The sequence below is a fragment of the Phoca vitulina genome, unplaced genomic scaffold (genome assembly GCF_004348235.1).
Source record: "Phoca vitulina isolate PV1807 unplaced genomic scaffold, GSC_HSeal_1.0 scaffold50, whole genome shotgun sequence".
NCBI classification, from domain to species: domain Eukaryota; kingdom Metazoa; phylum Chordata; class Mammalia; order Carnivora; family Phocidae; genus Phoca; species Phoca vitulina.
The window spans coordinates 600,104-613,185 of NW_022589753.1; the positions used below are offsets into that span (position 1 = coordinate 600,104).

General features: G+C 65.3%; 2 protein-coding genes across 3 annotated transcripts; one reads left to right on the top strand and one right to left on the bottom strand.

Moving 5' to 3' along the window:
- The first annotated feature begins 670 nt into the window (after window positions 1–670).
- On the top strand, window positions 671–9,110 carry PTK6 (protein tyrosine kinase 6). Its single transcript, XM_032387727.1, is given in 9 exon segments — window positions 671–900; window positions 2,406–2,527; window positions 2,822–2,994; window positions 3,548–3,701; window positions 4,255–4,416; window positions 5,464–5,645; window positions 6,973–7,123; window positions 7,358–7,413; window positions 7,415–9,110. Coding segments are annotated over 9 exon segments (1,362 nt in total). The 3' UTR covers window positions 7,547–9,110.
- Window positions 9,111–9,213: 103 nt separating this feature from the next.
- Window positions 9,214–10,711, bottom strand: PPDPF (pancreatic progenitor cell differentiation and proliferation factor). Of its 2 annotated transcripts, none has more exons than XM_032387728.1 (5): window positions 10,544–10,711; window positions 10,077–10,157; window positions 9,847–9,924; window positions 9,654–9,750; window positions 9,214–9,575 (listed from the first exon to the last, which is right to left on the bottom strand). In XM_032387728.1, exons 2-5 carry the CDS (start codon window positions 10,129–10,131, stop codon window positions 9,461–9,463), a joined length of 345 nt encoding a protein of 114 aa, XP_032243619.1. In that variant the 5' UTR covers window positions 10,132–10,157; window positions 10,544–10,711; the 3' UTR covers window positions 9,214–9,460. The 2 variants fall into 2 exon arrangements, with proteins under 2 accessions (XP_032243619.1, XP_032243620.1); XM_032387729.1 differs by having other exon boundaries at window positions 10,077–10,227.
- Window positions 10,712–13,082: the final 2,371 nt, after the last annotated feature.

Below are 13,082 nucleotides of genomic sequence, written 5' to 3' on the forward strand. Positions count from 1 at the left end.
CTTGGAGGCCAGCGTCTAGGACGGCTGCAGTCACCCCAGCTCCCCGCAGCTCCCCACAGGGGTTGGCGGTGGGCAGTGTGGCTGAGAGCCTCCCGGTTAGGGAGGGGAAGGCAGCGGGCACCTGGGCCTCCAGCAGCAGCCCTGTGAGAGCTCACTGTCCCCCTGGCCCGGCTCCGTCCCCGAGGTCCCCGCGGGGTGGGCAGGGGTGACTTACCCACAGGCCTCCGTCCCTCCTGTCCCCCTCCCACCTGGGTTCCACTCACACCTGAGCCCCCACCGCTAAACTGGACCCCAGGAAGGCCCTGTCTGACCAGTTACTCAGTCCTACCCTCGTCCACGTGGTGGGCACACGTCCCGGAGTAGGTGGGCAAGAGCGGTACCCAGACTGACCTGGCCTCAGTGGCTAGGAGGGCAGGTGGGAGCTGCTGGGCCGTCAGGGTGGAGCCCTGGGTGTTTGGGCAGCTCAGGGAGAGGCCACCCTGTGGGTGCCGGTGTGGCTGGCCTGGCTTGGCCGCCTCATCACGGGGAAGTGGGCCAGCTCCTCGGCTGGGTGGAGATGGCCTGTCAGGGGTGGCCCCACCCACCCAGTGCTCCCAGCCACGGGTGGTGCTGCAGCCTGCCTAGTGACAGGTGGTGAGGCCGGGAGGCCAGTCCTGCCGCTGCACCTGCCATGGTATCCCAGGGCCAGGCTCACCCGGGCCCCCAGTACGTGGGCCTCTGGGACTTCGAGGCCCGGATGGATGAGGAGCTGAGCTTCCGGGCAGGGGATCTGTTCCACGTGGCCAGGAAGGAGGAGGAGTGGTGGTGGGCCACATCGCTGGATGTGGCGGGCAGGGCCCTGGTCGAGGCCTACGTGCCCCACAACTACCTGGCCGAGAAGGAGATGGTAGAGTCTGAGCCGTGAGTGTCCCTATGGCCCTCATGGGTCACCCCAAGGTGCCCCCACTCCCTGCGCCCTGAGGCCCCTCAAGGGCTCAGGGCAGGGCAGTCCTTGGGACAGAGCTCTGTGGCTGGGCTCTGGGAAGGGGCGGGATGCTGGGCCGGCTTCCTGTAGGCCAATGAGGATAGGGGACACGTGACTCTGCCTCCCGGTGCCCCTAGTTGGGGCTGAACCCCACCACCCTGGTCCCAGGAGAGCTGACTAGGCTTTTGCGGTGGGACATCTGTGGGTACGTGGCTCCTCCCCTGGACTCCCCCACGGTCACTTTGTGGTGCCAGGACCCAGAGAGGACAGAAGGGTCCACAGTGGGCTTCTGGGTGGCCAGCTGCATAGGAATCTGAGGCAGGGACTGGGCCTTTTGGGGAGCAAAGCTTCTCTCACCTTCCAAACAGCCAAAACCAGATGTGTGATCTAGTTAGAGGGAGCAGGAAGGTCATTGCGACATGCCCGTCTGGGCGTGGGCTGCAGGCTGCCCCGTCACTGGTAAGGAGGATCCTGGAGGTGGTGGTTGGTCCCAAGGGGCTGCCCAGGAAGCTTGGACCACAAGGGGCAGCCTGGTGTGGGCGTGTGCAGGCCACCTGAGCTCACTCCTCTGAGCTCTGGGCCGGGAGGGTCCAGCAGGAGAGACTCCGCTGCCCGCCTGTGGTCCGGCGATCCTGAACGCGGGAGGAGTAGCATGGTGAACGCGTGCAGGGAGACACGCAGTGCATTCATAGACGGCACGGTCCAAGGACAGGGAAGTGCAGAGCTGGGCACGGCGGGTGCAAAGGCCCTGAGGTCCCGAGAACCTAGCGCATTTGAAAAGCAGGAAGGAGGCAGGGTGCTTGGAGTGGTGAGCAAATGAGATTCAAGATGTGCTAAATCGGTCAGGGTGGGGCGTGACCCTCACAGGGCTCCGTGTGGTGGGGGGGCTTCTGTTCCAGTGACGCCTGAAGGAATAGGGACCAAGGGCAGGGCAGCCGGCAGCGGAAGTCACCAGGGGATCTGGCAGCCCCACCCTGCAGTCCGGGCTTGGCCGTGCCCTGGCACTGGTTCGTGTGAGCACGTGTGTGTGTGGGTCTGTGTGAGCATGCGCGTGCAGAGCCTGCCGAAGCGCAGGTCCCCCGGTCCTCGAGCAGAGCATCTGTGGCCCGGTCACAGAACAATGTGGTCCCACTCGGGATAAGTGGTGTCTCTGGGACAGGAGCGGCTCCGACTCTACGGACAGGGGACACCCTGGGCAGGGTGGTGGCAGGTGCCTGCACCCCTCTGGGTCACTAAGGCCTTTCCTGGTGTCCAGACTGGCCATTTGGGACATTTGGGGTCTCTGATGGGCAACGAAGTGGCCTCTGGCCAGGGACAGTATCGGAGAGCAGCTGGGGTCAGGTGAGGGGGCTGGGATTCAGGGCGGGCAGGTGGGAGGACATGGGGTCAGAGGGCATGGGTTGAAGGTCGGCGCAGGCTCAGGACCGCCCCCGCCCCTCAGGTGGTTCTTTGGGCGCATCTCGCGCTCGGAAGCCCTGCATCGGCTGCAGGCCGAGGGCATCGAGCCAGGGGCCTTCCTGGTCCGGGTCAGTGAGAAGCTGGGCGCTGACTATGTTCTCTCAGGTACGGCCTCCCACACCTTCTCCCCAGTCTGTGGCCCCACCCGCACTTGGCCTCGGGGCTCCTTGCCCCTGGCCCGTCCCCCCGGCCCGTCCCCCTCCGTCCGTCTGCTGCAACCCGGCCCAGCCTTCCCTCCAGTGGGCGGCTTGTCCCTGGGGTCCTGCCGGCTCTGGGTTTTCTTACTTCGCTAGGAGACACGCCGCGGGGCGGGATGCCTGGCCCGCGAGCGCCCCTCTGAGGGCAGGGGCCGGGACTGCATGCCCGCGTCCACCGGGCTCTCCCCCCACCCCCCTGCAGTGCGGGACAGACAGGCCGTGAGGCATTACAGGATCTGGTGGCGCGATGGCCGGCTGCACCTCAGCGAGGCTGCGTCCTTCCCCGGCCTGGCCGAGCTCCTGGAGCACCACAAAGCCCAGAGCCCGTCCCACGGCCTGCGGCTGACCGTGCCCTGCTGCCCCTGCTCGTCCTCTGCCCGCCTGTGGCCCCCTCTCCTCCACAGGGTGGGTGTGGGTCCTGATGCGCCCACTGGCTGGCGGGGCCTCGGGGACACCTGGCCCCAGGGACTCTCGCTGTCCTGGACGCTGTGGTCCTACAGAGCTGGGCGTGGGAGCAGGCGGGTGGGGTGGGATGTGCCTGCCTTTGCCAGGTCGCTCTCGCCCCTGGGCCAGGGAGAGGTCAGCTATGCTCCTGCCATGTCCTGCGTCCCTCTGGCCCAAAGTTTTGTCCGAGTGGCACTCAGCCAACATCACAGCATCCCCAGCGTCACCGAGCCTCACGTAGCCAAAACCCTGCAGCGGGCTGTGAGGGTGTTTGCAGGATACTGCAGAGGGCAGCCGTGGTGGGGGCAGCTCCTGGGAAAGCCTGGCCACATGCTGGACCCTGGGACCTCACAAAAAAACATTGCCCTACATTTGAGGATAGAGTAGGGGCTCCCCGTCCTGGGGTCGGAGTGGGCAGGTCCTGAAGGGTGGGCTAGGGGATGGGGACAGCACCCCTGCCCTGTGCCCCTGCGTGTCCCTCCAGCACGAGCCCGAGCCCCTGCCCCACCGTGAAGACTGGGAGACACCGCGGGAGGAGTTCACGCTCTGCAGGAAGCTGGGGTCTGGGTACTTTGGGGAGGTCTTCGAAGGCCTCTGGAAAGACCGCGTCCAAGTGGCTATTAAGGTGATTGCTCGAGGTGAGTGGGGCCTGGGCCAGGGACCCAACAGGGACTCCTGGCCTCGCTCGTGGGGTGGCGGTCCCGTGTGCTACACGCTGGCCCAGTGTGCACCGCGTGCGGCGTCTACAACAGCATTCAGAGGGCATTTTCCCTTCGACGTCTATGTTTTCAGCTAAATGCATTTATTTAAAAGGGGAGTTTTAAATCCTTAATGTAAATGGAAATCCATTAAAATAAACAGATCACTAGAAATTTTTAAAGATTTAACTAAAATTTCCTATAAACCCACTAGGGCTTTGGACGCCCCACTCCAGGAATCGGGGGCTCACGGGAACACACTTGGGAGATGTTCTGCTTCACTTCGGGCTTGGGCAGGCGTTGGCAATCGTGATGCTTGGTGTGGGGCAAGAGCAGGTGGTGGGCACAGCGTCCCCTTCCTGTGGCCCGTGGCCCTGGTGCCGTGGCATCCCGGGGGTGGGGGCGCCCGCACATCCTGAGCAGCTGCTGCGTGCAGGTGGGTGGGGGAAGCCGGGACTGGGGCCGCACCCACCGAGGCCGCCTGCCCCCGCAGATGACCTCCTGCACCAGCACACGTTCCAGTCGGAGATCCAGGCCACGAAGAAGCTGCGACACAAGCATGTCCTGGGGCTGCACGCCGTGGCATCCGTGGGGGACCCCGTGTACGTCGTCACGGAGCTCACGCCCAAGGGGAGCCTGCTGGAGCTGCCGTGGGGTGAGCCAGCCGGTGGGCTGCACTCGGGGTTCCTTGCCCGGGGATCCAAGTGACCCGTGCTTGTGGGAGGGCGGGGGAAACTTGCACAAAGAAAGAGAAAACCCACGTCGCCCCCGTACCAGGCACAGGCCACCACGGAGCTTTGACGCCTTTGTCGGCCGGGCCCTGCTTGAGAAAGGATTAAAACATCTTGTGGTAAATGTCCCATCTATTCATTGTAGGACTGGAGAAAACACAGAGAAGTACAAATAAGACGAGAACGGCTATAATTCCTACATGCACAGTTAACTGAGGCCATTTTATTCCAATGCCAGGCGAGGCCCACCCACCCCCCAGCTTCCGGAACATGCAGGCCTGGCTCTGCTTGTCTCTCTGGAAGGCGCTGGCCCTCCTCGCGGTGTCTGGATGTGCGTGAACACTTCCACCCGCGTGCACACCCCCTCCTACACGCACACTGAACACACACGATGGGTCTCACGGACTCACAGACCCCATCACCTGTCCCAGGGCCTATTATTTCATGTAACACCCAAACCAAACAATCGGGGCTAGCTGGCCGAGGTGCCGCGGCGCGGACGCAGCCCCATGTCACAGGGGCTCAAGTGGCGCCGAGTGAGTGCTGCAGGAACGCGACATCCAGGGTACGTGTGCCGGGCAGATTTTTACATGGCGACATTGGAACACCGAACACAGCCTCTTTCACAGCGAGTCTGATCACTGCAGCCAGGTCCCCTCATCAGAGGTTCTTCCGGACGGCGCACCAGCGCAGACCACGTCCACGAGCTGTGCCCATTCAGCCAGTTACCTGGTGTTGAACCTGAGGTTTTCGACTGTGTAGATGTTCCTCTCGCTTTAGTGCAGATTCCCAGAAAGGAGATTGGGGGCAAAGGTGCGTACGAGCTGCACTTCGGCTCTAACCTGTGACTGCCTCCCGGAAGGGCTGTGGCGGGCCCACTGGGCCAATGAGAGTCAGGCGGCTGCCCCGGCCCGGTCCCCGAGCCCGGCGGGATGCAGAGCTCCTCTGACCGCGGCTCCCCGGCCCCGCAGACTCCGACGAGACATCCCTGCCCGTCTCAGAGCTGGGAGACTTCGCGTCACAGGTGGCTGAGGGCATGTGCTCCCTGCAGTCACAGAATTACATCCACCAGGACCTGGCTGCCAGGAACATCCTCGTGGGGGCCAACAACATCTGCAAAGTGGGGGACTTTGGGCTAGCCAGGCTCATCAAGGTATGGCCCGGGGCATGAGGGGGGTGCAGGGCATCCTCTGCACCTGGAGCGAGGGTTCCCGGGGGGCTTGCGCGCCCTCGGCCTTGCCCTTCCCCTTGCCCTCGCCCTCGGGGAGACCGGTTGAGCAGGGACAGGAAGCTGGAGGGCAAGATGCAGGGCTGTGGAGCCGTACCCCGATGGGGGGCAGAGGCTTCCCAGAGGGCTCTGAGGCTGGAAGGGGGGTGGTCAGCACTTGCAGGGGCTGCGGGAGGAAAGGGAGGCTGCATGGGGGCCGGGGCGGGGGGAGGAGAGTGCCCTGTGCTCGCTCATTCATGGCAGCTTGCCTTGGGTATGCAGTGAGGGCAGAGGCCGGGGGCGCTTCCTGAGCTCAGGGCAAACATCCCCCCAGCCGCCCCCCACACAGGAGACAGAGTGGACGGAATGGTGTCCTGAGCCCCCTGCCCCCATCGGCCCCTACCAGCCCCCCAGCCTTCTTCCACGCAGTTAGACCCGAGTCCCCGTGCGCCCACTTCAGGATCTCTACAAGGACCCCAAATAAAAATAGCCGCAATCACACTTTCGACACTTAACGGGGATGCCCTACAGTCATCACGTGCCCCCCAGAGCTGTTTCCAAGTTCTTGAAAGCCACGACGTCACTGGTCTGCTCCTGGAGCGGACCCGGGCCACAACGGCTTGACTGCTTCTTCCAGCTGTTCTCACCCTCTGGGGCCCGCGCCCTCCGCTCAGGCGCGTGGGGCACTGGGGGCTGCGTCCAGGGCCCTTCGCCCCCGGGCGGCTGTCCTGACACTGCAGTTCCTTCCTCATCATACGCCGGATGCTTCTCGAGAGGCGTTTCCCTCATCCACTCGGGCCAGCGGCGGGGCAGGCCAGGCGGGAAGGCAGGCCAAGCGTGACTCTTCCAGCCCTTCCGAGCGTGTCCAGGGGGAGCTGGGCAGCTCTGCGAGCCTGTGGCATGAGCAGACCTGCAGGCTGCTCCGCAGCAGCCACACCGTGCGCGTGCTCACGCCGGCCCACCTGCGCGACTCGGACACCATCAGGGCGGGTCCTCGCTTACCCTGGCCCTGACCTGCCAGCTCGGCCCACCTCCCCCCCCCCCCCCCCCCCCCCCCCGCGGCGGGGCCCCCCCCCCCCCTCCCCCCCCCCCCCCCCCCCCGTCCCGGCCCCCCCCCCCCCCCGGAATCGGAGGGAAAGCTGCACCTCCCTCTAGTGGCGGTCATCAGTGCCCGGCTGCACTGGCCCACGAGAACCCCAGGCCCTGTCCGCGCGGCTGGGGTGGGAGGGGTGAGGGCAGCCGCCGATGCCCACCCGCACGTGTCCGCTTGCAGGATGTCTACCTTTCCCACGACCACAACATCCCCTACAAGCGGACCGCCCCCGAGGCCCTCTCCCGAGGGCTTTACTCCATCAAATCTGACGTCTGGTCCTTCGGGATTCTTCTCCATGAGATTTTCAGCAGGGGTCAGGTGCCCTATCCAGGTACCGGGCCCCTGACAGCGTCCCCAGTGGTGGGCGGGGCAGGAGGGTGCTGTCACCTGGACTTGGCACTTGCCCCAGCCGGCCTCCCAGGGGCAGCCCTCCAGGGGCGTCAGGAGCTCGGCCCAGGGCTTCCTGGGAGGGCGGCAGATGGCAGTGTGGCTTCCCAGGGGCGAGGGGAGGCTAGGTGGGCACCAGCTTCCAGCCCCTGCAGCTCCTCTGGCCGCCCCACCACAGGCATGTCCAACCACGAGGCCTTCCTGAGGGTGAACTCAGGCTACCGCATGCCCTGCCCCCCCGGAGTGCCCGCCCGCCGCACACAGGCTGATGCTCTCGTGCTGGCACAGGGACCCCAAGCACAGGCCCTGCTTCAAAGCCCTGCGGGAGAAGCTCTCCAGTATCAGCAGGTACGAGAACCCGCCCTGAGTGTGACACCCTCTCGCTGCGGCCACGGAGGCCACCAGGCCAGGTCCTGTGAAGATGGGCCCGGGTGCCGTCCTGGACGTCCCATCAGGACGGGCAGACTGAAGGTGCGGACAGCTCCCAGAACCAGGCTGGACACCTGGGGGATAGCGCTCGTCCAGCCGTGGGCCGGCCCTGTCCTGGAGCAGGGGAAGCATGCCCTCTGCAGCCTGGGGGTGGGGACTACCCGTCCTCCCGTCGGCCCCTTCTAAGACACCAGCTCCTGCAAAGTGCCAGGGCCCACCACAGCCAACTCCAACTCTGGAACCCTCCAGGAGCCTGGCCACCCCCCTTCTAAAGGGAGATCCCTGCTGCTGGTGCTGACCCAAAACCCACCAGCTCAGTCAGGACCAGGGCTCAGCTTCCCCAGGCGGGGCACGGGAGGGACCCGGGCTTTGGCTGGGCTCACCCTATGCCACCTGGCCCGTGCCCGTCTCCTGACTTGGGAGGGAACATGGACTTCCCAGGACTCCGTGAAGATGGGCTGTTTGCTGGTGGGGCACTGCTCTCCCCTACCGAGGGCTAGGGACTATCCCCGTCTTCCTGCCATGGTCATCAGCAGCTGCCCACAGGAGCCCTGGGGGACTCATCTGGACACTGGGTAGGCTGGGTAGTGCTCAGGCTATCCTCTGGGGCACCTCCCCCCACTCTGGGTCCCTCTGGAGGTGGGAAGAGCCTTCTGCCTGGACACAACCGGGGCGCACAGGACGGTGGCTGCAACCCTCGGGGGACACAGGCTCGTGAAGCCTTGGATTGGACATGTGCAGCTATTTACAGCCCCCCACAGAGGGAAGGGCAGGAGCCGAGACCGGGCCCCCTAACCTCACACTAAGCCCCCATCCACCCCTCACTAAGCTGCCCTCCTGACCAGCGGACCTGGGTTAACCCCTGCTGAGCAGTAAGAGTGTGTGGGCACTACCAGCCCCCCTGTCACGCCTGCCCCGGGAGCCCGGTAAAGGGTGGCACGGCCACACCCTCCCCAGGTCCCTGGTTGGATGTGTCCAAAGCCGGGTTACCTGGGGTGAGAAGGCCCCTCTGGAACGACCCCATCCCCCTTACCACTCAGCGTTAATTTCGGGTCCCTGTGCCCAGAGTGTGTCCTACAATGGACTACAAGAGGCCACGCCATTCTAGGAAGGCACCTGGAGACAGCGTGGCCCAGGGAACTGCTCCACACCAGCTGGGCCAGCCTTGGTCCTCTGCCCTCCCTGCCCTCCCTGGTGTGGCCAAAATGGGCGGCCGGGGTGGGGGGCGACTCCTGAACCCACAGGCAGAGGCCCAGCTTTCCCCAGTGGCCAGGGGCCAAGTCTGAGGACTCAAACCTCAGTGGCTGCCCAGGAGGCTTCCTGTCCAACTCCAAAACTGCCTGCTCTCCCAGGCTCCCCAAAACGGCAAGGCACCCCACCTTCTCAGGTGCCAAGGCCCCATACTCGCTGAAGTTGCCGCCCGCGTGAACCTGGGCCAGACCTGAGAGGTGGCTCCCCAGTGAGGGGCCCCAGGAAGGCCCAGGGGGCAAGGTCAACTCCCCGCCCCCGCCAAGAAATGAGGTTGAGAAAGATTTGGTGACTTTGACCGCAGGCCGGGGGGCATGCAGGCCCGGGGGGCACACAGCTCACGTACACCATCGGGGCTACTGGCTGCTTGGAGTTTATTTTCCACTTGGTGCAAGGCACATGGTTCCAGGGTGTGAGGAAGGCTTGCATGTGGCTTGGAGAGTAAAGAGTAGGATCCTCTCAACTTCCTTTTGGGTGTTTTGCTATTTTGATATAAAAGAACCCAATTGCTTCTGCTTGCGGCAGCCTGCCTAGTCTATGGGGAAGGGAGGGAAGGGGAGGGAGGGGCTGAGCCTAGCGCCTCCTGAAGCCTTGCGGTGGCCACTCAGGATGACGGCCCTGTGTTGGTTTTGCCAGGCTGGCCACCAGGCTGCTTCCTCATGGCTTCCAGAGCCAAGTCGCAGATGATCGTGCCAGGGGAGGTCTGGGGAGATTCCGAGCTGGGGGAGAGCTTGTGGTCAGAGGCGGCTTCCACCTGCCCCCATGTCCCATGCTGGCCCCCAGGAATGTGTCCTCACCGTTCTGGGGACTCCAACACTGTAGCCATGAACGGGAGAGTGGACTTCCCGAAGAAGAAGCTTGCCCACCAGTGACCCGGGTCGGCCTTGGGGAGACCTGGGAGGAACAAAGTGGGGTCGTGGTGCTGCTGCCCGCTCCTGGGGGGATGCCCCGATGGTGCCCCGCACCAAAGGGGAGTGGAGCTGCACTCACCCGGGTGGTGAGGGATGGCTTCCCCAGCATACTCCGCACTTCCGCAGGAGCTGTTACTGGAAGTGGAGCCCAGGCGGCCTGGAGAAGAGAGGCCTGGTCAGCTCCGCAGGGCACCGAGCGGCCTGCCCTGTCCACCGGGCCAGGCGCCGGCTAGGCAGAGCCACGGGTCCTCGGCAGCCCTCCCCCCTCCCAGAGAAGACCTGCAGGGCAGGGGCGAGGGGCTTACTCACGCCGGTAATAGTCGTGGGTGGCCACGAGCGAGCCGCTGGAGGGGATGGCTGCCATGCCGTCGCTTGCGGGCTGGTGGAGACCTGCGCACGCAGGGGTCGGGGTGCCCCTCCGGTCACCAATGCCGCTCGGGAAGGGCGTTCCCCACTCGGGCTGTCCCCCCCCATCCAGACGCCGGGGTCAGGGCCGCCGGGTTGATTTACCGAGTGGGGGCGGAGGCCCGGCCGGCCGGGGCGGTCTCGCAGGTCGCGGGCGGCGCCAACCGGCCCGAACCGGCGGCGCGGGCGCAACAAAGGCGCTTTGTGCGCCGGGCCGCGGACCTGGGGCTCCGGGAACCCGCCGGCCCGGCCCGCCCCCACCCCGCGCCCCCGGCCGTCCGGCCTTCCGTCCGCCAGTCGGTCGGTCCCCCCAGCCGCGGCGAGCCCCCTCGGGCCCCTCGACTCGACTCCCGCGCCGCCCGGGTCCTCACCTCGGCGACGACCCCTCGCGGGCCTCGGCGCGCGATCACAGGTGGCGGGGACGGGGACGGGGACGCTAGACCACGGAGCCCATTTGCAGGAGAGACCGCCGAAGGCCGCTCCGCGACCGAAGCGCACGCGGGGTGCGCACGCGCGGACGCGCCCGCTTGGATTCCGCCCCCCCCCCCCCCCCCCCCCCGGGCCAGGCCCCCCCCAACCCCGGCCCAGACCCGCTTGGGCAAGCCCGTCCCCCCCCCCCCCCCCCCCCCGCCTCCCGCCTCCGCGAGGCCCCGCCCCCGACGGTTCTCGCAGGCCGGCCCTGGTGGAAGGCCAGCCCCACGGTGTCGTCCAATCTGGGGCGGCCTCGCCCTCCTACGTCCTGGAGCAGGGCCTGTCCGCCACCTCCCCTGCCCCGAAGGAAGCCTCTCTCCCGTCCCGGAGCAAGGCTTGTCCACCTTTCCGGGACCCGAGGTGGTCCACCTTGTCTCCACCTCTCCAGCCGTTTGGAGGCGGTGGGGGCCCTGGACGGTGGCCCGGTAGGTCCAGCCTCTGCAGTGTCCCTCTCTCTGGCCTCCTCCACTGGGAATGGAGCCTGTCCCACTCTCACCCAGGACAGACTGGGGCCTCTGCTCTGCGGACCCCCAGCAGCATACCCTCCCAGCAGCGGTGGGCACTGGGTTGTAGCCAGAAGCTACTGTGTGCGTGGAGCCCTGCAGCCCTTCTGGACTTCAAAGCAGGTGTCCCCCACCCAGTTCTGGTGGCTCTGGAACCCACATCGTAGCCTCCAGCTTCGGCCTCCCTGCAGCCAGCTGCCCGCCAGGCCCAGGTTGCAGGAGAGGGTGGGAGTGGAAGGGCAGCAGGGGCAGAGAGGGAAGCTTATTGGAGCGGGTGGAGGTCAAGAGCTGTTATTTGGTGTGTCTCCAGCAGCTGGAAACAGACGCCCCCTGTTTGGGGCAACCCCAGAATGTTCCCCTGAAGAGTCTGGGGCCTTGCCACACCCTGGTTTGCCAGTCAGGAGGACGACTTCCTTCTGTGTTGTGGAAATCAGCCCTCACCCCTTCTCACAGGCCCCAAGCCCCAACCTCCCTCTTTGTTCTCTAGGCCCTGGCTGGGTGGTCTCTTCCCTGATGATTGGGAGGGTCTTGAGAAGTCTGTGGGGGCTTCAGGGAGAAGCCACGTGGAAGATCTCATAACCCTTTCCAGAAGATCTCATAACCCTTTCCGCCGGGCCTTCCCCATCTTCAAACCCCCTCAAGCACCCCTCCAGGATTCCTGGGCCTCAGCCCAACTTCTCACTTAGCAGACAGGAAGTCAAGGCCTCAGGAGGGGAGGGCCTGGCAGGCCCTGGACAGGACCCTTTGGCTGGGTGGGGGTCAGGGCTGTCAGACTTTCTGACCATGACCTGGCTTGGGCAGCAGTGTGGCCTAGGGCACCCTCAGGGGAGCTGCAGGCTGGGTCATGCTCACTCCTTCTGCACCTCCTTCATCCCTCCCCCAGGGCCAGTCCCCTGCTCCAGGGGCTCTCACGCAGGGTCAGCAGGATCGCACACATGAAGGGGACACCATGACTGCGCAGGAGGGGCGTGTGTACCTGCCGGCTCACTCACATTCTGCTGCGTCCCCAAAGCCTGCTTCACGGCTGGTGACCTTCCCCTCTCATTGACTCAGTGTCTCCAGGCTGGCTTCCTGTCCCTGTTCAGGGGGCTAGTTCTGGATCATAAGCTAGGTGTGACTTCAGTGCAAACCAAGTTTAATTCTTGAGGGACACTTGCCACCCCCCGCCTCACCCTCGCACTCACCAAACCCAGAGTCTGGTAGTGGGTCAAATGCACCGAAGCCACACCATTGGGTTACGGGCTCTCTGGGGCCCGTGCTGGGTGCTGCCATCAGCTCTGCTCGGGGCCCCGTGGAGCTGCCTCTCTCCTCTGGTCTCAGCCCTGGAGCCAGGCCCTGACCACATGCTAGCCTGGAGTCCGTGGCAGAGCACCCCTGCCCAGCAGGCCAGCACGCACCCACCTAACTTGCCGGGTGCCCATGTCCCTGCCTGACTCACCTTCCCCTGAGGAGCACGACTGTGTGCTGGCAGCCTCTGGGCCCCATCCCGAGCTAGGGGCAGCTCCCGGTGGGCTTAGAGCGTGATTGGGTTTGGCGTTTTGGTTCCCAAAGCTGGCTGGGGAGGCTGAGTGCCAGCTGTATGCTGGGTGCTGTGGGGGAAACTGAGGCCAACAGCACCTGCCTTCACTGCCCAGTAAGGACACAGAGAGCCAGGCAGGGATGCTGGGGAGGGGTGTCTGAGTGAATTGTGGGAAGGGGGTTCTTGGGCCCTAACTCAGACCTTGCACTGTTCTGGTGCTCAGTACGTGGATCTGTTGAGTATGTACTAAGAGCAAATGGCTCAGCCAGGCAGACCGGAGCTCCTTGCAGTGGAAGGGCCAGTCCAGAGGGCAGGGGGACCCCACTTGGTGAGGTAAGACAGCGGGGTCTGAGGAAGGTGGCGATGGGGGGAGGGACCAGCAGGGAAGCTCGTAGAGCCTGGGATGGGGAGGGGCAG

What these genes read in the sequence shown, in the direction of transcription:
- PPDPF (XM_032387728.1), bottom strand. Translation starts at nt 10,131, where the DNA reads ATGGCAGCCATCCCCTCCAGCGGCTCGCTCGTGGCCACCCACGACTAT. An exon ending in CACCCACGACTATTACCGGC is followed by an intron (nt 9,925 to 10,076) that starts GTGAGTAAGCCC and finishes TCTCTTCTCCAG; the next exon opens with GCCGCCTGGGCTCCACTTCC. An exon ending in GTGTTGGAGTCCCCAGAACG is followed by an intron (nt 9,576 to 9,653) that starts GTGAGGACACAT and finishes GCTCTCCCCCAG; the next exon opens with CTCGGAATCTCCCCAGACCT.